General features: G+C 63.6%; 1 protein-coding gene across 3 annotated transcripts in view; it reads left to right on the top strand.

Annotated features, from left to right (window-relative positions):
• Positions 1–24,439, top strand: part of CACNA1I (calcium voltage-gated channel subunit alpha1 I) — a 96,946-nt gene that overhangs the window by 38,603 nt on the left and 33,904 nt on the right. For 2 of the 3 annotated variants that reach the window (XM_045587468.1, XM_045587467.1), the window contains 5 exons: positions 8,281–8,378; positions 14,522–14,681; positions 15,952–16,267; positions 18,475–18,567; positions 21,386–21,692. In XM_045587468.1, coding sequence (XP_045443424.1) covers positions 8,281–8,378; positions 14,522–14,681; positions 15,952–16,267; positions 18,475–18,567; positions 21,386–21,692 — 974 coding nt within the window. The remainder of the gene's footprint in view (positions 1–8,280; positions 8,379–14,521; positions 14,682–15,951; positions 16,268–18,474; positions 18,568–21,385; positions 21,693–24,439) is intronic. The other variant, XM_036457823.2, reaches the window with a different exon arrangement.

Here is a 24,439-nt window from a genome sequence, read left to right as displayed (position 1 = left end):
AGGATTCTTCATTTGCGTATGAAGTTGAGTGGGAGAGAGAGTGGTGATCACTGCTCAGGTCCGTTTCTATGGGAACAGGATACTAGATGCCATGAGGGAGGGGGCGTAGTCACCAGACATTCTCAGGCCACAGGCTGACATGCCAGCCGCCAGTCACTCACCGATCAGGCAGGGCTCTCTCGGTTCTACCGGATGGGAACCCGGCACACCGAAAGCCGAGGCGTCTCTGACTTCAGGGCCTGCTCGACCCAGGCTCCTGAAATGCATCACCGGACAGTGTCCTCCCTTCCCACGGCTGCTCATTCCTCTGCGCCCACCTCCACCGCCGGCAGCTTTCTCCGTGGGGTTCACAGCCCACTGCCTCAGGCTTAACCCCAAACCCCCTCTCCGTCCCCAGCCATGCCCAGCGGGTGCGGCATTGACCCTGCTTGGCTTGGAGCGGCTGGTGTGGGTCATTGCTCATCTCTGAGCCAATCACCGCAGCCGGAGGCAGCACTTTGGTTGGCCAGACCTACATCCAGGCCCCCAGCAGCACCTGTGGGTCAGTGGGCCAGTGGGTCGGAGGTCAGGCGCATCCACTCCACGTGGCCTGGGCGTGGGGAGGGTCGTCCTGGCAAGTCCAGGGCTCTTACCCTGAGAGCAGAGAAAGGGCCTCGGCAGGCGGAAACCACTGGTGTTTGCTGGCGGGGCGGGCCCTCTTACACCCTCCCCGTGCTGAGGATGTGGGGTGGGTGAGCCCATTTGGCGGAGAGGACTCGGAGCCTCTGAGAGGTGGGCAGCCTGCCCAGGTCACAGCGCCTGCAGGAGGCAGATCTCCCATGTGCTCAGGTACGACGGCCCCAGAGCCCAAGCTGCCTCACAGCGGGAGGGGTTTGGCTAGTTCAGAGGCCAAACTAGTCCTCTCGATCTGCCCTGGAGGAAGGACAGGGTCCCGGAGAGGGGCATTTCCCCAGCTTGGTAGACAGAGCTCAGGGGCTCTCTGTCCTGTGCTGGTGCCAAGTCTCCTCCGACCGAACGAAGCTAAGCTGTATGGGCGGTGGACAGGAGGTACACCAGTATCGGGGACTTACAGTCTCAAACATCATAGCTTGTCCTTATCGGAAGTTCAAACCTAACTGATCAGCCGTGTTTTATCTGGCAGCTCCGCCCAGAGGTGCGGGCCCTGGAGCACGGCCACGGGGGGGGGGGGGGGGGGGGCGCGATGGGGGGAGCCTTCCCAGAGGGTCCAGGGTCTCCTGCTGCTGAGGTCCCCGCCAGCTCGCAGCCCTTCCTTCCACTTGTAACCCCCAACTCCCCCTTTCCTCTGAACCTGACCTGAGGTGGTTTCAGCATCATTAAAAAAAAAATTCTTTATAGTATCACATATTTGTCCTCAACCCCGCCATTCCAATCCCCCACCCCTCCCCACTCATGCCCCCAACCCCCTGTTGTCCTTGACCACTGGTTAGGCTCATATGTATGCACATAAATTTTTTGGTTGATCTCTCCCTTTTTTTTTTAAATATATTTTATTGACTTTGTACAGAGAGGAAGGGAGAGGGATAGAGAGCTAGAAACATCGATGAGAGAGAGTCATGCATCAGCTGCCTCTTGCACACCCCGCACTGGGGATGTGCCCGCAACCAAGGTACATGTCCTTGACCGGAATGGAACCCGGGACCCTTCAGTCCGCAGGCCGACGCTCTATCCACTGAGCCAAACCGGTTTCGGCTGATCTCTCCCTTTTATCCCCATTTTCTTTATCAGTCACTAACCCCTGTTCTCGTGTGAGGATAGATGGGTGAAATTGATCGATAAATAAGTACTGGCCAACGTGAACGGTGCTGCCCTCTGACGTTCACTCTCCGTATGCCTTCCCTCCACGAATCACCCCCTGAGTGCAAGGGGCGGGGAGGGGGCGCGGGCTGGGGGTCTGGTTACGGGCCTGAGTCAGCACCGAGCTGCCTCCGGACACACGATCCGCCGTTTCCAGCATCTCAGCTTCCCCTCCACGGGCTACATCTTAAGCTCCATTTTAAGAAAGCCCCCATGGGCCCCTTGGAAAGATTGAGGAAACACCCTATTTTTATCAGCAACGCACAGGATCCTCTCCCGGGAGGGGTGTTTCCTGGAAAGACGTTAAATCTCAGTCATGGATGTTTCTTGTCAGTGCCAAGCATTCTCCCCAACCCAGGCCTTCACGTCGTCTGTTTGACAAGCTGGCGTGGGGGGCCCTGGGCGAGGCTGGGGACCCCCGGGGACAGGGATCTGGGGGCCCCCGGGGACAGGGAGCTGGGGACCCCCGGGGACAGGGAGAGGGGACCCCGGGGACAGGGAGAGGGGACCCCCGGGGACAGGGAGAGGGGACCCCCGGGGACAGGGAGCTGGGGCCCCCGGGGACAGGGAGCTGGGGACCCCTGGGGACAGGGAGCTGGGGGCCCCCCGGGACAGGGAGCTGGGGACCCCCGGGGACAGGGAGAGGGGACCCCCGGGGACAGGGAGCTGGGGCCCCCGGGGACAGGGAGCTGGGGACCCCTGGGGACAGGGAGCTGGGGAACCCGTGGGGACAGGGAGCTGGGACCCCCGGGGACAGGGAGAGGGGACCCCCGGGGACAGGGAGAGGGGACCCCCGGGGACAGGGAGCTGGGGACTCCGCAGGGACAGGGAGCTGGGGACCCCCGGGGACAGGGAGCTGGGGATCCCCGGGGACAGGGAGAGGGGACCCCGGGGACAGGGAGAGGGGACCCCTGGGGACAGGGAGCTGGCCGGCTCTGTGGAACGGGGCGGTGACAGAGCAGGCCTCAGAGCCAGGGGTCCAGGATAGAGGTACGGGGGGCACCCGGGGAGAGCTGGAAAGGAACCTTTTCCAGATGGGATGGGGTCTGGAAGTCTGGGGAGGGCACTCCAGGTAGATGCCAAGGCGTGTAGACTGGAAACTCTGGGAGTCGGAGATGCTTGGGTGTCCCTGGATGCAGGGCAGGGCTAGGGTGGGCAGGGCCGGGATTGTGCCAGGGAGCTTCCGGAGGCCTGCTTCCTGCTCTGGCTCTCTCTGGCAGGAGGGGGGTCCAGGGAGGGGTGGAGGCGGGCGTCCTGTGATTGGTGGGCCGGCGGGACCCAAGGCCGCAGAGGAGGCTGTGGCTTCTACTAGATGACACTCTTTGGCTCTGGTTTGTGTCAGGCTCGGTTCTGAGCGCTGAATCCATAAAGGAACACTGGTCCTCCCCGCACCCCCGTGAGGCCAGTTTGGTGACTTGCCTGAGGTCATGCGGGGCACTCGCAGCAGGAGCTGGGATGGGAACCCAGGCTCTAACCACTGGGACACACTGCCCCGTGCTGGCCCCATCCCGTGTGCTGCCATCTGTGCTGTGCTTACCGGCCATCTGGGGGGAAGGGGTGCTCAGGAGCCAGAGGCGGCCTGGCCTGATGGCTGAGGAGGTGTGTGCTGGGGGGTGTCACACCGAGTCCCTGGGCCCCCACTCCCTGGCGTGTGACCTGGGTGCTCTCCGAGCCTCGGCGTCCTCATCACAGGGGCTCCTGGTCCCACCACGGGGAGCGGGCGCAGAGCGAGTTCAGAGGCCTGGGAACCAGCCAGGACTCCGATCGCTGCGACAGAAAGCCTGGGCACACGGCCCCACGGCCCCGGGGAATGACTGGCACACAGGACAGACGGGCAGTACCGAGGGCGGAGCCAGGGTTCGGGTACAGCTGTGGGGAGTGGCCGGACCATATGGCCAGCATCCGGCCGCTCGGCCGCGCTGGCCCTGGCCTTCCTTTGTGTTGGCCAGATCCTCCGGCCACCGCAGAGGCAAGATGGCCATCAGCGCCCCTGGGCGTCCGGGCGGTGGCTTAGCAGGGGAGGGCACCTCTCCCTTCGGTGCTGGCTCCAGGGCTGGGTCTGCCTGGGGTCCCATGCCCATCCCACGTCAGTCCTGCTGGCCGAGGATGGCGTCCGGGTTGGCTTGCCTGCCGGGGTCTCTGGGCCTCTCCTGGGACCCAGGGGGACGGGGAGTCGGAGAAGGAGGCTCCTGGGCGGGACTAAGTGGGGCTCACTGTGCCCCAGGAGTCACTGTCCGCCTGCAGCCCCACCAGCCTGGCTGCACAGAGTCCCTCTGCCCGGATGACACCTGGAGCCACCCCCCCCCGCCCCCAGGGCGATGTCAGGACAGAAGGACTCACTTTACAGCAAAATTACTCACCTAATTAGGCGCTGGGAGCCGGCACTGGCGGAGGGGGGTTTGTTGTTTTTTTAGACTTTTAGCACGAAGCTGTGTGATAATGTAACCGTGCAATTAGGAACTAATTTCTCTCTCCTGCAAGAGATGTCTTAACTTGGGGCCTGAGGGCAGCCGGCCCGGTGCTGGTGCTTCTGCACCCACCGCGGCCCCTTCGCTGTCGCTGCTGCTTTTGGGGCTGGGCACCCCCACAGCTGTCACTCGGGGTGGGGGGAGGAGGCCGGCGGTAGGGGAGGGTGGGAGAGCACCTGTCACAGGTGGGACTCATGCTCCTCGGTCCTCAGCGGGGCTGGTGTGGGTGCTGTGTCTGAGGAGCACAGAGGGCGCGGCCAGGACTCAGCCAGTTTTCGGATAACCCTGCAGCCCCTGCCCCCCCCCACCCCCCCGCCCCGAGACCACGTGGTCTCTGGAGGGGGGGGGCGCGGAGGGGAGGGGTGTCACTGGGATGGCACCCTCACTGCCCTCAGCGGTCCTCTGCTGGTGAACAGCTCCCATCTGGCTTCCCTCCTCCCCCTCCCTCACTGTGCTTCCTGGCTCCCCTCCCGGGTAACCGCTGCCCTCCAGTCCTTGACTCGGTCTGCTTGGGGACCAGACTGGCCAGGGTGGGAAGGAGCCGGAGCAGAGAGGGGCGGGTTCAGCCTGGGTGCAGGGAGGGCGTACACAGGAGGAGGAGGCCTGAAAGGACGGATGAGGGAGGAGAAAGGGCCCTGTGCAGAGGACTGGGGAGGGAGGGTGTGTCTGGGAGCTCCCGGGCCTGGCAGGGCACCTGGGTGCCTGGGGCCGGAGCGGGCCTGGGGAAGGGGACTAGCAGACTAGAGGGCCTTGAAGGCGGAGGCCGGGCTGGGTCTTTGGCCCGAGAGCAGTGGGGAGACGTTGGAGGTTTGACTTGGGGAGTGGCACGTCCGGGTTTCAGTTTTAGGGGGTTTCTCCTGGGGAAGGAAGGCGGGCTGTGGAGAGGAGGCAGGAGGTGGAGGCAGCCGGGAGGCGCTGCGGCTGCCGGGAAAGGGGGGCTGCCAGCTCGGGCAGGGCGGTGGAGCTGGGGGCACCCTGTGCCATGTTGGTGAGCGGAGTCTCATCAGGACAGTGTGCTTCCCCGGGCAGAGAGTAACACCCACAGCCTCACCGCCCAGCTGCACGTTTCCCCCCACTCCCCCCCGTCCTCTTCCTCTCGGAGAAGGAGACTTTCCATTGTGCACCTACTATGTGCCCTCTATCACTGAAGTCGTGTGCACCTAGTCTCATCTCCCCAGGCAGGGGAGGCAGCGGCAGCACACAAAAGGAGAGCATTAGGACCTGGGAGACATGTTTAGGCTAATAGAGTCAGTCCCTGGATGAATCCATAAGATCTCTCGTGCTGCTCAGAACTCAGTAACTCATCACATGTACCTTAAAAAAAAAAATATATATATATATATATATATATGTATATATATATAATTGAATTTTAGAGAGAGGAAGGGAGAGGGAGAGTTAGAAACATGGATGAGAGAGAAACATCAATCAGCTGCCTCTTGCACACCCCCTACTGGGGATGTGCCTGCAACCAAGGTACATGCCCTTGACCGGAATCGAACCTGTAGCCCTTGAGTCCGCAGACCGATGCTCTATCCACTGAGCCACACCGGTCAGGGCCACATGTCCCTTTTTGACTTGACAGCCAGGAAGCTCAAACAGAGCTAAGATCTTGACACTAAATTCTACAAGAAATTTCTCTTGGGAGCTTTTCTGTGGGGACCCTGCTGAGGTCTGGGGCTTTTGCAGAAGGTGTGCTCCCACCTGGACAATCTGGGGTGTCAGGTGGGGGTGAGGGAGGGTCCTTCTTGAGTGGCCATGGGCCCGGGCTCTGTGAGGAGGGACGGGGAGTCAGACCGGGCAGCGTTGTCCCGAGGGCTCCTCAGCCGGTCCCGGTGGCTGTGGCCCTGGCCCGCCGGGTCCAGGGAGCAGCAGAGGGTGGAAGTGGACCCAGGAGGTGTGAGCACACACAGGTGCCCGCGGGGCGGGATGTGAGCGGGGCTTGGCAGGCAGCAGCCTTCCAGAGCCGTTTGCTTTTCCTGCTCCCTGTCCGCGGCGAGGCAGCTATCTACTCCCCCGTGAGACTTCCCGGGATGGCACCCATCCTGGTCTGGCACCCGCTGGACCTCACAGGTGGGCTCCGGGCTCCTGGAACACAGAGCCAGGTGGCTTCCACCTGGCAGGGGCTGGGGACCCCCACCTTCTGCACACCCAGCGAGGCCCCCACGACCTGGCCCCTCCCCCACTCCCAGGGCCTGGCACTGCCCCCTGGGCAGCAGGGGAGAGCCTGGGAGGGAGGCAGAGCTGCATTCCTGGGGGGGAGGGGGAGGGGCTGGCAGGAGCTGAGCCTGCGATGGGTGATGGGGTGGCTCTCCTAAGCCTGTGCGCGTGTGTGTGCGCATGTGTGTGTGTGTGTGTGTGTGTGTGTGCGCGCGCCTGTGTGTGTGCCTGTGTGTGCCACCCCCGCAGCGCCTCCGTCACACATCTCCCCGGCTGCCTGGAGAGCTCTCTCCTCAAAATGTGAGGACGACAGTTTGGCTCACCCACGCGCGGAATCCTCACACAGCTCCGCGCTCAGGCCCCCTCTCCGCTCATCCTCTGCCCTCGTTCCGGGCCCCTCCCCGTCCCTCCCCCTCCTCCTCTCCCTCCCCCTCTCCCTCCCCCTCCCCCTCCCCCTCTCCCTCCTCCTCCCCCTCCCCCTCCCCCTCCCTCTCCCCTCCCCCTCCCCCTCCCCTCCCTCCTCCCCTTCCTCCCCTCTCCCTCTCCCCTCCCCCTCCTCCTCCCCCTCCTCCTCCCCCTCCTTTTCCCTCTCCTCCTCCCCCTCCTTTTCCCTCTCCTCCTCCCCCTCCTCCTCCCCCTCCTCCTCCCCCTCCCCCTCTTGCAGGGCTGCTGCCCTTGGCACCCCTCCCTCTCTGCCTCCCTTCTCCTCTGCTCCCTCAGGTCCCTGTCTCCAGTTCCAGGCCGCTGTCACCTTGTTGCGGTCGCGCCCCCTGAACTGGGGCTCTGGAAGGCATGTGTGCGAATGAGGGTGTGTGAGGGGTGAGGGTGTGTGTGCACGAGCGGGTGTGTGCAGGTGTGTGATTGTGTGTGTGTGCATATGGGGGAGACAGAAGGAGGGAGGCAGGGAGGGAGCGAGGCGGGGGGAGAGAGAGAGAGCGAGCGAGAGAGCGAGCGAGCGCGTGCCGAGCCGGAGCCTGTGCCCTAGAAAGCCGGGGATGGATGAGGCATTCCAGGCAAAGGAAGCTTTCACTCAGTTACTCCTCCAGCAGCGGGAGGGAGGGGAGGCGGCTGTACAACAGGCGGACAGGTTTGCGTGGTGCGTGGAAAAGCCTTCATTTCCTGCTGATGACGGTGCTGACAGGTGCAGCGGCAGCCGTGCCAGAGCCCGGGGGCGGGGGAGGCTTTGGTGCATGGGGCCTCCGGGTCAGGCTGGGGTGCAGCACGGGGGGGGGGGGGGGGGGGCAGGTAGGAGCTGGTGGGAGGCAGGGAACCACAGAGGGGCCGAGGTCTGCGGCCACGGAGCTGCGGGCGGCCGGCCTGTGTGGTGAGGCCCAGAGGAGGAACACCAGGGCCGAGGGAGGGCTCCGGTTCGAGTCCCTCCCCTGCCGAGTGGGAGCTGCTGAGGGCAGGGCCGGGCCTGAGCCATTCTGGGGGCACGGCCCCCTGCACAGGCCGGGCTCAGCGTGGACGCCGGAGCCGCTGCACGGAGATGAGGACTGACGTCCAGCTGCCATCGGGCCAGCCCCGGGCCGCTGCGCCTCGGTCCTCCCTCTGAGGGTGTACTGACCGGCCCCCAGCGGGGACTCAGGTCTCGGCCCTTCCATCCCTCTGTCCCAAACGACAGCTCCTGATCCCAGGGCAGCCTGGAGGGTGGTGTCACTGGCCCCAGCCCCCTCTCAGAGGAGGGACAGCTTGGGGCCACCCACTGGACTGGGCACACCCTCCCGGGCAGGCGGGGGCACACGTGGGCAGGCGGGGGTGGCCAGGCGCCTCTGTGGTCTGGCCCGTGGCCCTGCCTGGCCTCCTGCGCCGCCCTCACCCTCCCCTCTCTCCGCAGGATGGTGGAGTACTCGCTGGACCTGCAGAACATCAACCTGTCGGCCATCCGCACCGTGCGCGTCCTGAGGCCCCTCAAAGCCATCAACCGCGTGCCCAGTGAGTCTGCGCCCTCCCCCGCCCGGCCCACGGAGCCCCAGCCACCCTTCCAGTGCCAGGCGTGTGCTGGGCGTGTGCTGGGCCGGGCCCCTCCGGGGCCGGACAGAGGTCGGTCCTGCTCCCGCGGGGCCCAGGGGCCAGGATTGGGCCTGAAGACGCTGGGGGGTGGCCTCGATCCTGAGCCAAGACCACGTGGACCGTGGGGGAGCCTAGCTTCAGGAGCAGGTTCCTCGGGGAGCGGGCGGCCACGGGGGCCACGTGTGGAAGGAGCTGGTGGTATGAGGGAGGGCCTTCTGCAGCTTCTCACCACGGAGAGGAACCCAGGCTCCCGCACGTGTGCTAAGTGACTTTGAACTTAAGCTTTATCACCCACCCACCTGTGAAGGGTGTGCACATGTGTGTGTACACGCGAGGGGTGTGTGCACGTGTGAGAGTGTGTTTGCGCATGTGGGTGCGTGTATAGATGTGAGGCTATGCACACATGTGGGCGTGCACGCACACGTGAGGAGTGTGCACACGTGGGTGTGCAATACATGTAAAGGCATATTTGCACACGTGAGGGGTATGTAGAGATAAAGGTGTGTGCATGTGTGTGGAGTATGCAAATGTGAGTGTGCACAAGTGAGGGATGTGCTCATAGGGGTGTGTGCACACGTACATGAGCACACATGGGGCACATGGGCACGTGTGTTCCTCTCCCTCTCTCTCCCACTGTGTGGGCGCTCATTAGATGGCTCCTGGCTGTGGAGGTCACGTTTTTAAAAATATATATATTTTTATTGATTTCAGAGAGGAAGGGAGCGGGAGAGAGAGATAGAAACATCAATGATGAGAGAGAATCATTGATCAGCTGCCTCCTGCATGCCCCCTACTGAGGATGAAGCCCACCATCTGGTCATGTGCCCTTGGCCAGAATCAAACCTGGGACCCGTCTGTCTGCAGGCTGACCGACGCTCTATCCACTGACCAAACTGGCTTAGGCGGGAGGTCACCTTCCAGTCCCTCCCGCCTTCTTGGTTCCCTCGAGAAGGGCAGGGAGGGTGGGCACCTCCCCGGAGGCTCCTGTGCTGGAGGCTGCAGGGGCCAGGCCTGCAGAGGGCTCGCTCCTTCCTCAGGGGCCTCCCTCCTGCTAGCAGGGCCCTGGAGGCTCAGGCGGAGAGATGGGAGAGCCTGTGTCCGCCCTGAGCTGGCTCCGCTGCAGCCGATTCACAAATGAACTGGTGTGGGGCGTGCTGGGAGCCCAGACACTCTGGGACCCACAGTATAACCAGTGCACTCCTTCCCCTGACCCAGCGGCTCCCTGGAAAGGGGACTTGAGGTCAAGCCATATTCTTGAGGAACTTAACTGACAGGAGCCTCAGGCGGCTGGAGCAGGTCCAGGATCCAGCTCCCGTGTGCAGGAGGGCAGCTGTGTGCCCGCTGCCAGTCACCGGAGGACGTGTGGCGGGGACACAGGCTCCCTCAGTGCTTCCTGAGAGGCCTGATTCACCTCGGGACTCATCTTCCCAGCAACAGCCCATAGCGTTCACGTCCGCCACTAGGTGGCAGGCCGGAGAGCAGGGAAAAGGCAAAGTCAAATGATAGGTTATTAGTTACAGAGCTGCGGAGAGCAGGGGCGGCTGCCTGCCGTTTGCAAAGTGGCTGAAGAACAAGACCCACCGGGAAGGCTGTCAAGAACGCAAGGTGTGGCTTTCAGCTCTGCCGGGAGCGTGCTGTGTGGCCCGGGAAGCCCCCGAGCGTCCCTGGGCCTCAGTTTCCCCCCCTTGCACAGAGCAGGGGGAAGGATTCGACTCGGTGCATGGTTTTAAACGTTGTCTAGGAGGGGTCGGGGAGCTGGAAGTCCCGGTGCTCTTTATGGAACCCTGCAAAGTGTGTTCCTCCCACCCACCCTGGAGGCCTCTGTCCCGGCCACGCACCCATGGGTGGGCAAAGGAAAGGAGACGGGAGGAGAGAAGGAAGCACGAGTCTCTGAGCCAAGAGGCTGGGTTCTGGTTTCCTTGCTGTGTGACCTTTCATAAGTCACTCGCCCTCTCTGGGCCTTGGCACGATGGGGCTGGATTGTCTCTAAAAGTGCCCCCTTTGTCCGGCCGGTGTGGCCCAGTGGTTGAGCATCGACCTCTGAACCAGGAGGCCACGGTTTGATTCCCGATCTGGGCACATGCCCAGTGTGGGGTGTGCAGAAGGCAGCCGATCAATGATTCTCTCTCATCATTGATGTTTCTATCTTTCCCTCTCCCTTCCTCTCTGAAATTATATATATATATAAAAGTGCCCCCTCTGGCACCGGTGACTCCTGCCTTGCCTGGCCCACACACCCCGTAAGCCCGTGCAGTGCCTCCCAAAGCCCCCGGCCACGCCATTTAACAATGAAAGGCTTTTTTTTCCTCCCGTGAGAAAGTAGGGCAGTCACTACGAAGGCCTGAGCCAGCTGAGTCTGGGCTGCTGGCCCGCATGTGCACCTGGCCCAGCACACCCGGCCCAGGCTGCGGGGTACAGAGGTCTGGGGAGCTCAGGGGCAGCTGGGGGGATGCTGAGCCTGGCCTGGATTACTGCCCCCCAGGGTTCCCATCCGGCCACAATCCCTGGATCAGCAACAACTCACCTCCATGCAGAGGCCTCGGGGATGAGCCTGGGGCGGTGCAGGGGTGGAGAGTGAGTCCCAGGGCAGGCCCTGGGGCAGGGCGGCGGAGCTGACAAGCCGGAGTAAAGGGGTGGGGGGAAGGCTGCTGTCTGGCCCCAGCTGCAGGCCCAGAAGCTGGAGGTGTGCTCGGCACTGACAGACCCTCCACTGGCTGCAGGCAAGCCACGCTCCTCTCTGGGCCTCCCTCGTGTCTCCCATGATACAATGGGGTTGGTGACACCAGTCTCCACGTGGGTTTGGAATGGTGGGAGGCCACAGGTGTGCACAGAGCTAGTGGGGAGTTGCATGCAGTGGGAGCCTTGCAGTGAGTGTTCACCAGGGCCGTTGTTAGGAAGAGCTGGGAGCATTGAGGGGGAGGCGGCGGACGGACTCGGGGCGTCTCTGTGGAACCGGGTTCTGGGGGACGCTCCCCAGGCACAGCGGGTAGAAGCTGCTCCTGGCAGACACCCCACAACTCAGGCAGAGGAGGAGCCGGCTGGCGGGCTGCGTGGCCCTGGCAGAGGGACTGCAGGCGGGCAGAGCGGGAGTGACTTCCTGCATCTTCCGGAAAAGTACTGCTAACGACACGTGGCTAACATGTATCGGGTCTGCCGAAACCGGTTTGGCTCAGTGGTCCCAGGTTCGATTCCGGTCAAGGGCATGTACATTGGTTGCAGGCACATCCCCTGTAGGGACTGTGCAGAAGGCAGCTGGTCGATGTTTCTCTCTCATCGACGTTTCTAGCTCTCTATCCCTCTTCCTTCCTCTCTGTAAAAAAAAAAAAAAAAAATCAATAAAATATATTTTAAAAATATAATAAAATGAAATGTATCGGGTGCTTACAAGAAACGGCTGTGGGGCTTCATGTAAGTGAGCTTATTTCATCGTCATGACAGCCCTGGGACATTGGCCCATTTTACAGATGGGGAAACTGAGGCCCCACAGCTGGCCAGGAGCAGCACCAGGCCTGGAGCCCGTGCTTGTATAACCCGGAGTGTGCTGCTCCTCTTCATGACCCCCTTTCTCTCCTTTTAGCATGTCGGCCCCCGCCCTTCTCCGCGGGCAGACGTGTGAGCAGGAGCTGGGGGCCAGCGGGACACGTGTTCTAAGGGAGGCAGCGGGGGTGCAGGCGGAGGGCCACAGGTACTTGGGGTGGGGTAGGGCAGTGGTCGGCAAACTCATTAGTCAACAGAGCCAAACAGCACAACGATTGAAATTTCTTTGGAGAGCCGAATTTTTTAAACTTAAACTTCTTCTAACGCCACTTCTTCGAAACAGACTCGCCCAGGCCGTGGTATTTTGTGGAAGAGCCACACTCAAGGGGCCAAAGAGCCGCATGTGGCTTGCGAGCTGCGGTTTGCTGACCATGGGGGTAGGGCGTTTGAAGAACCAATAGATGTTTGTGCCGCAGTGACTGTGAGGACCTCAGTGGGATGGGGCCAGACCCACACCCCAGGGCCTGAGCGTGATCACTCGGGAAGGAGCCCAAGGCCTCTCCTGGGGGGAGGGTGCAAGGTGCACACGTCCTGCCTGGGGTGTGGGCTCTGAGGCCCCCCCATCAGCTCATCGTTGCCCCCACTGGGCCGGGCCAGCAGCTCAGGCTGGGCTGTATGCCGCCTGACCTGACCTCCTGGGCACCCACCACTGGTTGGCGCTGGCAGCGGCAGGAGCAACATTCGGCCTTCTCTAGTCACTCAGCACCTTCCACGCTGGCTGCAGAGCGGGAGGGGAGCCCCGAGGTCAGGCTGAAAGCTTGGCTGCCTTGCCCTCGGCCTGACTGCCCCCCTCTTGGCTGCGGGCGGTGCCGCCGGAAAGGCTGCTGCGAGTCCAGCTGCTCCGGCATGAGTGGGCCTGGCAGGGGGGCCGTGCCGACCTGCGGGGAGCACCGGGACCTCCAGGGGCCGTGCCAGCAGGAAGCACACCCCCCATCTCCTCCCAGGTCCCCATCTGCCCCAGAGGGTCCCCCTGCCTGGCTGCTGCCCAGCTGCCCTTAGAACAGAGGGGCCTGGCTCGGGGTCCCGGGTGGGAAGGGTGAAGGGGTTGAGCGGCTCAGGCAGTCTGCCCATCTGTCATCCGGATCCTCCTAGCTCCTGACTTCAAATGCCATCCAGCCCGGCTGGCGTGGCTCAGCGGTTGAGTGTCAACCTATGAACGAGGAGGCCACGGTTCAATTCCCGACCAGGGCACATGCCCAGGATGCAGGCTCGATCCCCAGTGTGGGGGTGGGCAGGAGGCAGCTGATCAATGATTCCCTCTCATCACTGATGCTTCTATTCCTTTCTCCCTCTCCCTTCCTCTCTGAAATCAATAAAAAATATTTAAAAGTAAAATAAATGTCATCCAGAGACGGTCTTTACCCTGGTGCCACTCACATGACACTCCATACTGTCTCCCTTCTTGGCTAGAGGGAGCAGAGCCCTCAGCCACACTCATGGGGTTGCCTGCAGACTGTCCTCTCCTCTTCCTCCCCAATCTGGACCCCCCGCCCCCACCCCCGGCTCCTATGCTAGGCTAAAGGCCAGGAAAGTCACTAGGAGAGCAGAAACAATAAGCTCCAGGAGGGCATCATGGCTAACTGGGGGAGGGAATCATGGAAGACTGCCTGGAGGAGGAGAACATGGCTGGGGAAGATGTGGAGGGACATGAGTGGTCTGGAGCAGATGGTGGCAGGTCTTGAAGGCAGCCTCTGTGTTTCTGGCCCTGTGTCTCTTTTTCTCTATCTCTGTTCTGTCTCCATGCTTCTCTGTCTCTGTTCCACTTCATTTTTCTCTGTCTTTGTGTTTCTCCTCTCTCTGCCTCCTTCTCCTGTGCCCAGCGCCTTGGCTAATTCCTTGGCTGTGGGCAGAAGAGGAGGATTAGCCGGGGTCTCTCGGGTCCTCCTCGCTGTCCCTCACACGGAAATGATGGATTTGTTCTGGGTCCCTAATTAGCTAATTATGCCTTGGCTGCGCGGCCCTGGGACTCCCCGGGCCCCCGGGAGGACAGTGAGCTGGGGCCCAGCACCGTCGAGGGAGGTGGGGAGGGGAGGAGGGATCCGGATGCCGTTCGGGGAAGGCAGCCGGCCAGGTTTTCAGGAGCTGTTCGGAATGTTAATATCCTGGAGGACGAGGCAAATGTAATTAATTGAGCAAAAAGGCCGGGCCCGGGGGAGCCGCCGGGCAGGGATTGTCCTGAGCTGCTTTCCAGAGGCGTTTCTGATCCGGCCCCGCCTGGCAGCCGCTGCCCGGCCCTCTGCGCTCGCCTCCCGCCTCTTCCTGGCCTCTGGGATTGCCTCCTCTTGTCTAACCCTGGAGCCCATCCGGGGCTCCGAGATCTGCCGACTGGCCTCCCCCACCGGTCACCGGGCACAGAGCCCCCCGCTCCTGAGACCCCCCCCCTCCCCACACGACCTGGGTGCTCCGATGGTCACGCTCCGTGCCTGTGCCCCGAGCTCCAGCCTGGTGGAGGGCCAGCGCGTGTCCGCCCTCCAGGAGTGCGTCCCGAGCTGCCCTCTCCCCGTCTGACCGCCCCTCCTGCCCTGCAGGCATGCGCATCCTGGTGAACCTGCTGCTGGACACGCTGCCCATGCTGGGGAACGTGCTGCTGCTCTGCTTCTTCGTCTTCTTCATCTTCGGCATCATCGGCGTGCAGCTGTGGGCCGGCCTGCTGCGCAACCGCTGCTTCCTGGAGGAGAACTTCACCGTGTGAGTGCGGCTTCCCCGGGGCCCCCGCCGCGGGGCTGAGCGTTTTAGGGCCAGGGAGGTCCCCCCACGGAGCGCCTGCTCCCCATCCTCACTCCCGGGGTGCAGAGAGGCAGCGGTGAGTCGGCGGTGGGCTGCCTCGGAAGGGCTGGATGCTAACGTGAGCAGCGAAGGCCTCTGAGCTCCGAGTCCCCGCCTACACTAGGCCCCGAGAGACTCGTTCAGCTCCTGGTGACGCTTACTTCACAGTTTTCCCCTGGTCATTGGGCATCAGGGAGAACAGAGTGGAAGCAGCAAATGGTAGTCGACCCTTGAACCACACGGGTGTGAACTGCTTACACACAGGTGGTTTTTGAGAAATACATTGGAAATTCTTTGCAGATTTGTGACAACATGAAAAATCTTGCACATGAACAGTAGGATTTTCTTTTGTTTGAAAAAGAAATTTCCAGACCTATTTGAGAGAGAGAGAGGAAGGGAGAGGGAGAGAGAGAGAAACGCCAAAGGGCGAGAGAAACATTAATCGGTTGCCTCCCGCATTTGCCCCGACCTGGGATTGAACCCACGACTGCTGGGGTGTGTGCTCTGACTGGGAATGGAACCCATGTACCTGCGGTGTATACGGGATGACACTCCTACCAACGGAGCCACGCCAGCCAGGGCGGGATTTCTCCCGTTTGCTTTATTGTGTCTATGGTGTGAGGTAGGGATCTATCTTTATGATTTTCCTAATGGATAGCAACTGTCCTGACGCCGTTTATTGTTCTGTCCTTCCGGTCCCCAGGTTATCTCTGTTTCACAGAGAAGGACCTGGGAATCCGGGGAGGGGAAGGGACCAGGCCAAGGCCCATACCCTGGGAGGGTGGGTGGGTCAGTACACCTCAGCATCTGTTTACGGAGCACCTGCTCTGTGCTGAGCAAACCGTGCGTGGGGCCTAGGGGTCCTGAGACCCAGTCTTGGCTCCCAGGGGAGTTGAGGGTATGTGCCCAGGAGCAATGGTGGAGGCGTGTGCAGGGTACAGTCTGGCCACAGGGGGTCCAGGACCAGTCCTGCTTGATCCTGGGAAGGCTCCCTCGGGGTGGGTGCCTGGAACTGACCACAGCGGTTGCGAAGGGGTGGGTGTGTGTGTGTGTGTGTGTGTGTGTGTGTGCTTTGTGGCCGCGGCAGAGGTGGGGAGGTTTCCCAGGCGGACGGACCAGCATGTGGAAGGCCTGAGGACATGGCCGTGACCCCTCCCCTCCTCCTCCCTGGCCCACCATTGCCCGTGGACAGACAAGGGGACGTGGCCCTGCCCCCCTACTACCAGCCGGAGGAGGACGACGAGATGCCCTTCATCTGCTCGCTCTCGGGGGACAACGGCATTGTGGGCTGCCACGAGATCCCGCCGCTGCGGGAGCGGGGCCGCGAGTGCTGCCTGTCCAAGGACGACGTCTACGACCCCGGGGCCGCGCGCCCGGACCTCAACGCCAGCGGGCTCTGCGTCAACTGGAACCGCTACTACAACGTGTGCCGCACGGGCAGCGCCAACCCCCACAAGGGCGCCATCAACTTCGACAACATCGGCTACGCCTGGATCGTCATCTTCCAGGCGAGAGCCGGCCCGGTGCCGGGGCTGGGGCTGGGGCTGGGGCTGGGGGCTGGGGCTGGGGCTGGGGCTGGGCTGGGGCTGGGGGCTGGGGCTGGGGCTGGGGCTGGGGCTGGGGCTGGGGCCGGGGGCTGGGGGCTGGGGGTGGGGCTGGGGCTGGGGCCGGGGGCTGGGGGCTGGGGGTGGGGGTGGGGGCGGGGGGCTGGGGGCTGGGGCTGGGGGTGGGGCTGGGGGCTGGGGGCTGGGGGCTGAGGGCTGGGGGTGGGGCTGGGGGCTGGGGGCTGGGGCTGGGGCTGGGGCTGGGGCCGGGGGCTGGGGCTGGGGCTGGGGGCCGGGGGCGGGGGCTGGGGGCCGGGGGCCGGGGGCCGGGGGCCGGGGGCCGGGGCCGGGGGCCGGGGGCCGGGGGCCGGGGACCGGGGGCTGGGGCTGGGGCTGGGGGCTGGGGCCCGGGGGCCGGGGGCCGGGGCCGGGGCTGGGGGCTGGGGCCCGGGGCCCTGGGCCCGGGGGCCCGGGGGCTGGGGCTGGGGGCTGTGGGCTGGGGCCCGGGGGCCGGGGGCCGGGGGCTGGGGGCTGGGGCTGGTGGCCGGGGGCCAGGGGCCGGGGCCGGGGGCTGGTGCCTAGGGGCTGGGGGCTAGGGGCTGGGGCTGGGAGCTGGGGCCTGGGGGCTGGGGCCTGGGGGCTGTGTGGGGTGGGCCTGGGTGGGGTGGGGCTGGGTGGGGGCTGGGTGGGGCTGGGTGGGTGGGGATGGGCTGGGGGCTGGAGATGGGGTGGATTGAGCGGCTTCACCTGGCAGCGAGGTCTCTGTACTAGGCATTTGCCACTCGTTTCATTGAAATCCTCCCGGCTTGCTGGCACAATAGGCTCTGTCCTGCCCACATTACAGACAGAGCAACGGAGGTTCAAAGAAAGGGCGGTAGGACCTTGGGTCAATGGCTTGATGTCTCTGCCTCAGTATTCACATCTCTAAAGTGGGTAACAACTCCTCCACCTAGAGTGGCTGAGAAAGATGGGCCAGGGGGATGTGAGCAGAGTGGTCAGCCCCACATGTGGGGAGTGCTCAGTAAGCCACCTTCTTCCCCCCTTCCCCCCAATATATTTTATTGATTTTTTACAGAGGGGAAGAGAGAGGGATAGAGTTAGAAACATCGATGAGAGAGAAACATTGATCAGCTGCCTCTTGCACACCCTCTACTGGGGATGTGCCCCCAACCAAGGTACATGCCCTTGACTGGAATCGAACCTGGGACCTTTCAGTCCCAGGCTGACCCTCTATCCACTGAGCCAAACCGGTTTTGGCAAGGTCACCTTCCCGCTGTCCTCAGAGGGAAGAAGGGGCAGGCGCAGGAGCGGTGTCATGAAGCCCCGGAGGAGGGGGTGGGTCTTCCTGGGGGGAGGGGCTGCTCTGCTCACTTTGCTCTGGGGAGTGGCAGGACCTCAGAACTCAGAGCTTCCAGGGGTGATGGGACCCCAGCCAGGCGCTGGGCCCCTCCAGCTGCAGAGGGCGTGCGGGCTGCCCAGGGGCATTTGCCAACAGAGCTGGGGAGGAGGACCCTGGGTGTGTCTCGCGCCCCTCTCCCGGACGGACAGACGGACGGAGTGTGTGGGGACAGACTTGCACCAGCCTCATCCCTGCCACACCCCAAGGCTCTGCGGAGCGGCAGGCCGCCTGCTGGGTGGGCTCTGTCAGCCTCACACACTGGGGAGAAGAAGCTGAGGTTTAGAGAGAGCGGGAGCCAGAGACTAGAGACCCTGACTTCCAGGGTGTGGTAGACCGGAAAGGGGTGGGGTCTGGAGCCACAGGGATAGGACCAACTGTCTGTTCTACTTCTTGGCCGTGTGATCTTGAGCGAGTGCCCTAACCTCTCTGAACCTCAGCTTCTCACCTGTCTCATGAGGATGACAATGGCGGCCCTGTAGGACAGATAACGTGTGTCAGGCGTCCTGGCACACAGTAGGGCCTCTGTCCAGGCTAGGAAGGGTAGCACAAAGTGTCCTGGGGGTTCAGGACAAGCTGACAGTAGCCTGTAGGAGAGGTAATGTGTGTCAGGCATCCTGGCACACAGTGGGGCCTCTGTCCGGGGCGCACAGTGGGGCCTCTGTCCGGGGCGCACAGTAGGGCCTCTGTCCGGGGCGCTGCCTCTGCTGCCCGCTCTTCCTGAGAACCAGCCTGGCTCAGGCCCGCCCTCCCCTCCGCCCTGTCCCGGCTGCAGGTGATCACTCTGGAGGGCTGGGTGGAGATCATGTACTACGTGATGGATGCCCACTCCTTCTACAACTTCATCTATTTCATCCTGCTCATCATAGTAAGTGTCGGAGGGGCCGGGGCTCTCCGGGCAAGCCTGAGGACCCGCACACCAGGGGCCAGGCCGGGGGCTTTGCGGGTCCCCAGGGAGCTCCTCGGAGCCGGAAAGGCCGGCCGGGCGGGCGGGAGCGGGGGAGGGGGAGCACTCTGTTAATGGCAGCTCAGCCCCGGGTGATGGAAGGGAGCTGTCAGGGGCGTCACCTCCGATTGTCTTCATCGCTCACTCTGGCACCCGGGTCCACCCCCTGCTCCCGCTCCTGCTCTCTGCCTCCTCCTCATCCCCGGGATCGCGTGCTTTCCGTCGGCCTGAGCCGGCTGAGGCCCAGGATGGAGCTCTCTGGCTCCAGCTTATCCCTCCGGTCCCGGCTGCTTCCCAGGCAGGCTCCGGAGAGGAGACCGAGCCTGCGCGACCTGGGGGAGCTCCCCGAGACTCCGGGAGGGCCCTCCCCCCCCCTCCCCCCGCAGGCAGCCCTGCTTTATGGGGGGACCTGGAGACGGAGGAGGCACCCCATCGCCTCCCCCCTCTTCCAGGCCAGCCCTGCCTGCCCCTCCCCGCCCCCAGTCTCCCCAAAGAAGCTCATCCTTCGTGTCGTGTCTGACTGCAGCCACAGCCACCGCCACCGTCCCCACACAACCCCAAATGTCAAGGTGACTCACTGCTGGGGGAGTGGCTGCCGGCTCCCTCTGCTGGGAGCTGGGTTCTCTGGCCTCCTGGGGTGGGAGAGAGAGGGCACACTGACCCTCTGGGGCAGCACCCCATCCTGGGCTGCTGGGACCTCGACCTGGGGGTTCAGGACAAGCTGACAGGTGACCCGAGACACACCTGCTGCTGGCTGTGCTCCGTGCCTACCTGGGGAGGTCAGGGCCTTGGATCATAGGGGCCCCCAGGGGGGAAGGAGGCAGGAGCCGGCATTGTCCAGAGCCGCGGTTCATCCCCTGGTTCCTTGGTCGGCAAACTGCGTCTCGAGAGCCACACGCGGCTCTTTGGCCCCGTGAGTGTGGCTCCTACACAAAATACCACGGCCTGGGCGAGTCTATGTTGAAGTGGCGTTAGAAGAAGTTTACGTTTGAAACATGTGGCCCTCCAGAGAAATGCCAATCGTTGTGTTGTTGATGTTTGGCTCTGTGGACTGATGAGTTTGCCGACCACTGCCCTGGTTGGTTCGGTCTCTCCCCGGCACACTGGGGGACGCCTGCACTGCCCGCGGCCCCGGGCGGAGGGCGGGGGGCTGAGCTGGGGGTCAGACAGGCCCTGCCCGGAGGAGCTCCCTGTGCCAGGGGGAAGGTGGGCACAGCAGACAGCATCTAGGGAGCCATGATGGAGGAGCCTTCCAGCCAGCTCAGGGGAGGGTGGGGGAGGAGGTGATACCAGAATTGAGCCTAAACGCTTGGGACATGGGGGGTGAGATGACGACCAGAGGGACAGCTTTCTGGGCGGGGGCGTTCAGAGGCCCTGAGGCAGGCAGACCCTCCTGCGGGGCGGGGGGGTGGGGGGTGGGAAGGACAGTGACCCACTGGGATTGCTAGAGCAGCCCCGAATTCCAGAGTGACCCCGAGCAGGCCCCCTCACTCCAGAGCTCACAGTGAGATGGGGAGCAGTGCCAGGCCAGGCAGAGCCTGAGGGTCTGTGGTCACTTATTCCCTCAACCCTGGCCATGCAGTGCCGCCTGCCTGCTCCGCAGGGAGGAGCCGGCACCCCGAGAGGCGAGGTGCCCGCCGTGCCCGTGAGGGGTCCTCAGACCCAGGTCCCGGGGCTCCTTCTAATTAAAAGGTTCCGAGCTGGTCTTGCTGAGCCTCCCATTTCACAGATGGGGAGAGGGAGGTCCCGGAGCAGCAGCTGCAGGGGCAGGCTGGGTACTGGGTAGAAGGCGGGCAGGTGTGAGCTCCAGAGGGCAGGATCTGAACTCCGCCCACGGGCTGGCACGAAGCAGGTCCCCAGGAAATGTGAACGAGTGGGAATTTCCCAGAGTCCTCGGCCCCAGAACCCCAGCTCCCCAGCCACGCTGGAGGGGAGAGGCGGGAAGGGTGAATCGGTGATGGGTTCAGCGTGCAGGAACTCGAGGCGGCAAGGATTCCTAGTGCCACCTGGGCAGCTCCCCCCGCCCCCCTCCAAGCCCAGAGAAAGCCACACCAGCGGAACCCCAGGAATGCTTCTCTGCTCTTGTCCGGGTGCCCAGCGGGGGGCAAAGGCAAGGTCAGAGAGGGCAGGGCTGCCGTGGGCCTCAGGGCCCAGAGGCCTGGGCGGGGCCTCAGTGCTGAGTGCCCGGTGGGCGGGCAGCGAGGCCAGAGCTGGGGTCCCAGTGGAGCCTGGGGAGCTGCCTGGCCACGGCCGCCTGCGGCCCGGATGTCCCCTTGGAGCCAGGCCTCAGCGCTCTTTTCCTGTCCCCGCCTGTGCTGTGCCTCTCCGTCTCTCCGGGCCCTCCACCCCCCCTCCGTGTCCCTGCTCCGCTGCCGCCACTGCGTCTGCGTCTCCTGTGCCGTCTGTCCCCGTCCTCTCCCGACCCCCCTCTGTCTCTCCCTCCCTCTCGATATCTCTCCTTGTTCTTGCTCTCTGTGCACCTGCTGTCCCCCACCCTGTCCTTTCCCGGTTCTGTCCCGTATCTGCCCCTCTTCCTGTCTCCCTGTCTGCTCTTGTCCTGCCTCCTCACTCGCCTCCACCTCTGGGTCCCTGTCTGCCTCCATCTCTGTCTCCATCTCTGCCTCCATCTCTGTCTCCATCTCTGCCTCCATCTCTGCCTCCATCTCTGCCCCGCCCTCACTTCTGCCTCTCCCCACCCTCTGTCCCCTCTGTCCCCGTCCTCTCCTCCCGTTGGTCACAGGTGGGCTCCTTCTTCATGATCAACCTGTGCCTCGTTGTCATAGCGACCCAGTTCTCGGAGACCAAGCAGCGGGAGCACCGGCTGATGCTGGAGCAGCGGCAGCGTTACCTGTCCTCCAGCACGGTGGCCAGCTACGCCGAGCCGGGCGACTGCTACGAGGAGATCTTCCAGTACGTGTGCCACATCCTGCGCAAGGCCAAGCGCCGCGCCCTGGGCCTCTACCAGGGCCTGCAGCGCCGGCGGGCCCCGGGCCCGGGGGGCCCCGCCGCCCCGCCCGCGCCCCACGCCACGGAGCCCAGGCACCTCAGTAAGTGGCCTGCCTCCCGCGGCCTCTGTGGCCCCCCATGGGCCCCGGGGGCCTCCCTCGGGCGCCCCCACACGGCACAGTTCACAGACGTGTCTCCCTGTGTCCCAATAATTCCATGAGGGACGTATGCACAGGTGGCCTGGGGTGCCTCAGCCAGAAATCTGACACGTACGACCCTAGGTACTTAATTAATAATCCACCGAGCACAAATCACACAGGAGACAAGCATGCAAGGCACGAATCACTCACGGTTTGTTTACCAGAGTCCTGGTGGGTTCCAGAATCCTAGGCAGGCCCCCCGGGGATCCGCACTGACAGACACATACACACACACACACACACACACACACACACGGTCACGCAGGACTTTGCAGCTGCAGCTCGGCTTAGTGAGGCCCCTCACGACGGCCCGGGGCTCAGCGTCCAGGGCTCAGGGCTCAGGCAGAGCTTTTGGCTGGTGCAGGCAGGGGGTGCGGAGAGTGGCCCTCTGTGGAGGAGCAGAAGGACATCTCTTCTGTGGAGTTCCCTCTTTTTATGTGTCTTCAGTGTGTCTTATCGGCGGGTCCCAGGAGTCCTGCGATCCGGTCTTCCATACGGGGTACAGGTCACTTTATCTATTTCCTACACACAGGCCACTCAAGGCTGCTTATCAGTTTGTTTACATTCCATTCCACACTTTCAGATATCGCACTTCAGTCCCACACTTTAAAACTCATTCAATATTGTAATGATCCTTATTACTATTCCTATAACACCCTATCGGCCCAGCACAAGCAGAGCCGGCCAGACCAGCAGGTGGAGAACCCAGGTTTCCCCCCGGGGATCCAGCCCCACCCTCATTCCCTCTCCCCCTTTCCTGACTGCCTGCCAGTGCCCGGCCGGCGCTGGCCCTGGGCTCAGGGGACGCAGCCCCGCCCTGGAGGAAGTCCCTCCCCGGTCTGGTCCGCATGTGGACTCAGGCTCCGCCCCTGGGGTCCACACTAGAGAGGCGGGAATGACTTTCTGTCCCGAGTCTGTGAAACCCTAAAACCTGCCCACTGTGTGGGTTCCCGCTGCCACCGTGCTTACGAGCACATGTGAGCAGTGACGCCTGGCCGCCAGGGGTAAAGGGGCCGGGCCGCCCTGCAGGTGGGACCACCGGCCGCTCCGGGGTCTGCCTCAGGCCCATTTCTTTGCTGGCCTGACCATCACAGGCAGAGCGAGCGGCATTGTGCCCAGCGAGGGTGAAGGGGGCTCCTTCAGGTCACACAGGATGTCAGTGACCAGAACTCAGGGCCAGGGATGTCAGAGTTTTGGCTCCGTGGAGAGATGGGCCCCGGCAGGAGGCAAAGGTGCCACAGCAGGGGGGCCCTCCCCAGGCCCAGGCCTAGGCCCAGGCCCAGGCCCGCCCCAGCTGGTGCCAAGATGGGAGTCAGCAGGTGTCAGGACCGTGCCCAGAGCAGGCGCAGGTGTGTGACTGGGACACCCTGGCCCCTCTGTGGGCCTAGGTATCCTTCCCCTCCCTCCCCCCATCCCCCAAAAGGGAGGGTGAGACCATGTGCACTGGGTCTCTCGTTCCGGACATCGATTCTTAGGAGGTGGGCGGGGAATTCATGCTCGGAGCCACCAGCCTGGCCCCCACACGTCCAGGTGTGGCCTTGGGGGCTCCAGGGGGCTGTGGGCGGGCCCAGCACTCGGATGAGGAGGAGCTGGGGTCTGGGCGAGGCTGGCACCAGCATTCTCGGGTGACCTGGGGCAGGGTGTTTGCTGCCAGGGGGCTCCTGCTACTGCCCATGCCCCTCTCCAGGAGACTGTGCAGAGGGGAGTCCCGGGGACTCTGGGGAGAGGCGCTCTGCCCTGGGCCTCTGCCCGTCCCTCCCCGGGCACAGTGTCAGGGGCCCAGCCAGAGTCCGTGTGGGGAGGGAGATGGGGGAGGGGAGGGCTCTGCCCTGTCCGCCCGCTGAGGGGGGACGAGCCCTGGGCTTCGGACACCTGGCCCGGCTTCCGGGCAGACCCTTGTCTGGGGCCTGGGGAGATATTTGAGGCAAGTGTAGGAGTGAAAGTAGGCATTCCATGTTTTTCTTTCCCTGTATGTTGTATGTTTTTCTAAAATAAACAAGCAAAGCGTGTTTGTTTTAGGAAAATATAGACAAACATGAGGAAGAAATCAAACCACCCAGAGAGGCTCCCGGGCTCCTCTTAGAGACGCTTTACAGATCATCACACGACCCAGGGCCCGCCCCTGCCCGGGCAGCTCCCACCCTCACCCGGGACCGGCTGCCTGTCCCGCCTCCTTCCCTCCTTCCGAGGAGGCAGCCTGGCTCCTGGCTTGTGTGGAGGGAGGTCCTGGGGCCTGAAGGCCTGCCCCCCCGCCCGGGGCCCCTGCCTCCTTCCCTCCCCTGTGCAGACAGGAAGCCCGAGGAATGCCGAGGCCGCCCGCTTCCTCCGAGGGCCACCCCTGCCGGCCCCGGCCCCCCGCTGCCTCCCTGAGAAGCCCCGGCCGTTTCCCACACCACAGTGCCAGCAGCCAGGGTGGCGGGAGGGCCTGCTCGGCGCACGGCCGCAGGCCAGGGAGTGACGCCCAGGACAGCACACACGTCCCTGTGCCCCAGGCACTGTTCTAGGCACACCACGCAAACTAGCCGGCCGAGAACCCGCAGCCCCAGGCGGTGGGTGCTCCGGCTTAAGCTTTTGACCCGCAAAGCCCAGAAGGCGAAACCGTTTCCTCAGGAGCCACAGGCCGCCTGGCTCCGGGGCTGGCCCGCTCC

The sequence above is a fragment of the Pipistrellus kuhlii genome, unplaced genomic scaffold (genome assembly GCF_014108245.1).
Source record: "Pipistrellus kuhlii isolate mPipKuh1 unplaced genomic scaffold, mPipKuh1.p scaffold_m20_p_3, whole genome shotgun sequence".
NCBI classification, from domain to species: Eukaryota; Metazoa; Chordata; class Mammalia; order Chiroptera; family Vespertilionidae; genus Pipistrellus; species Pipistrellus kuhlii.
This window is presented reverse-complemented; position numbering and strand designations above follow the sequence as displayed.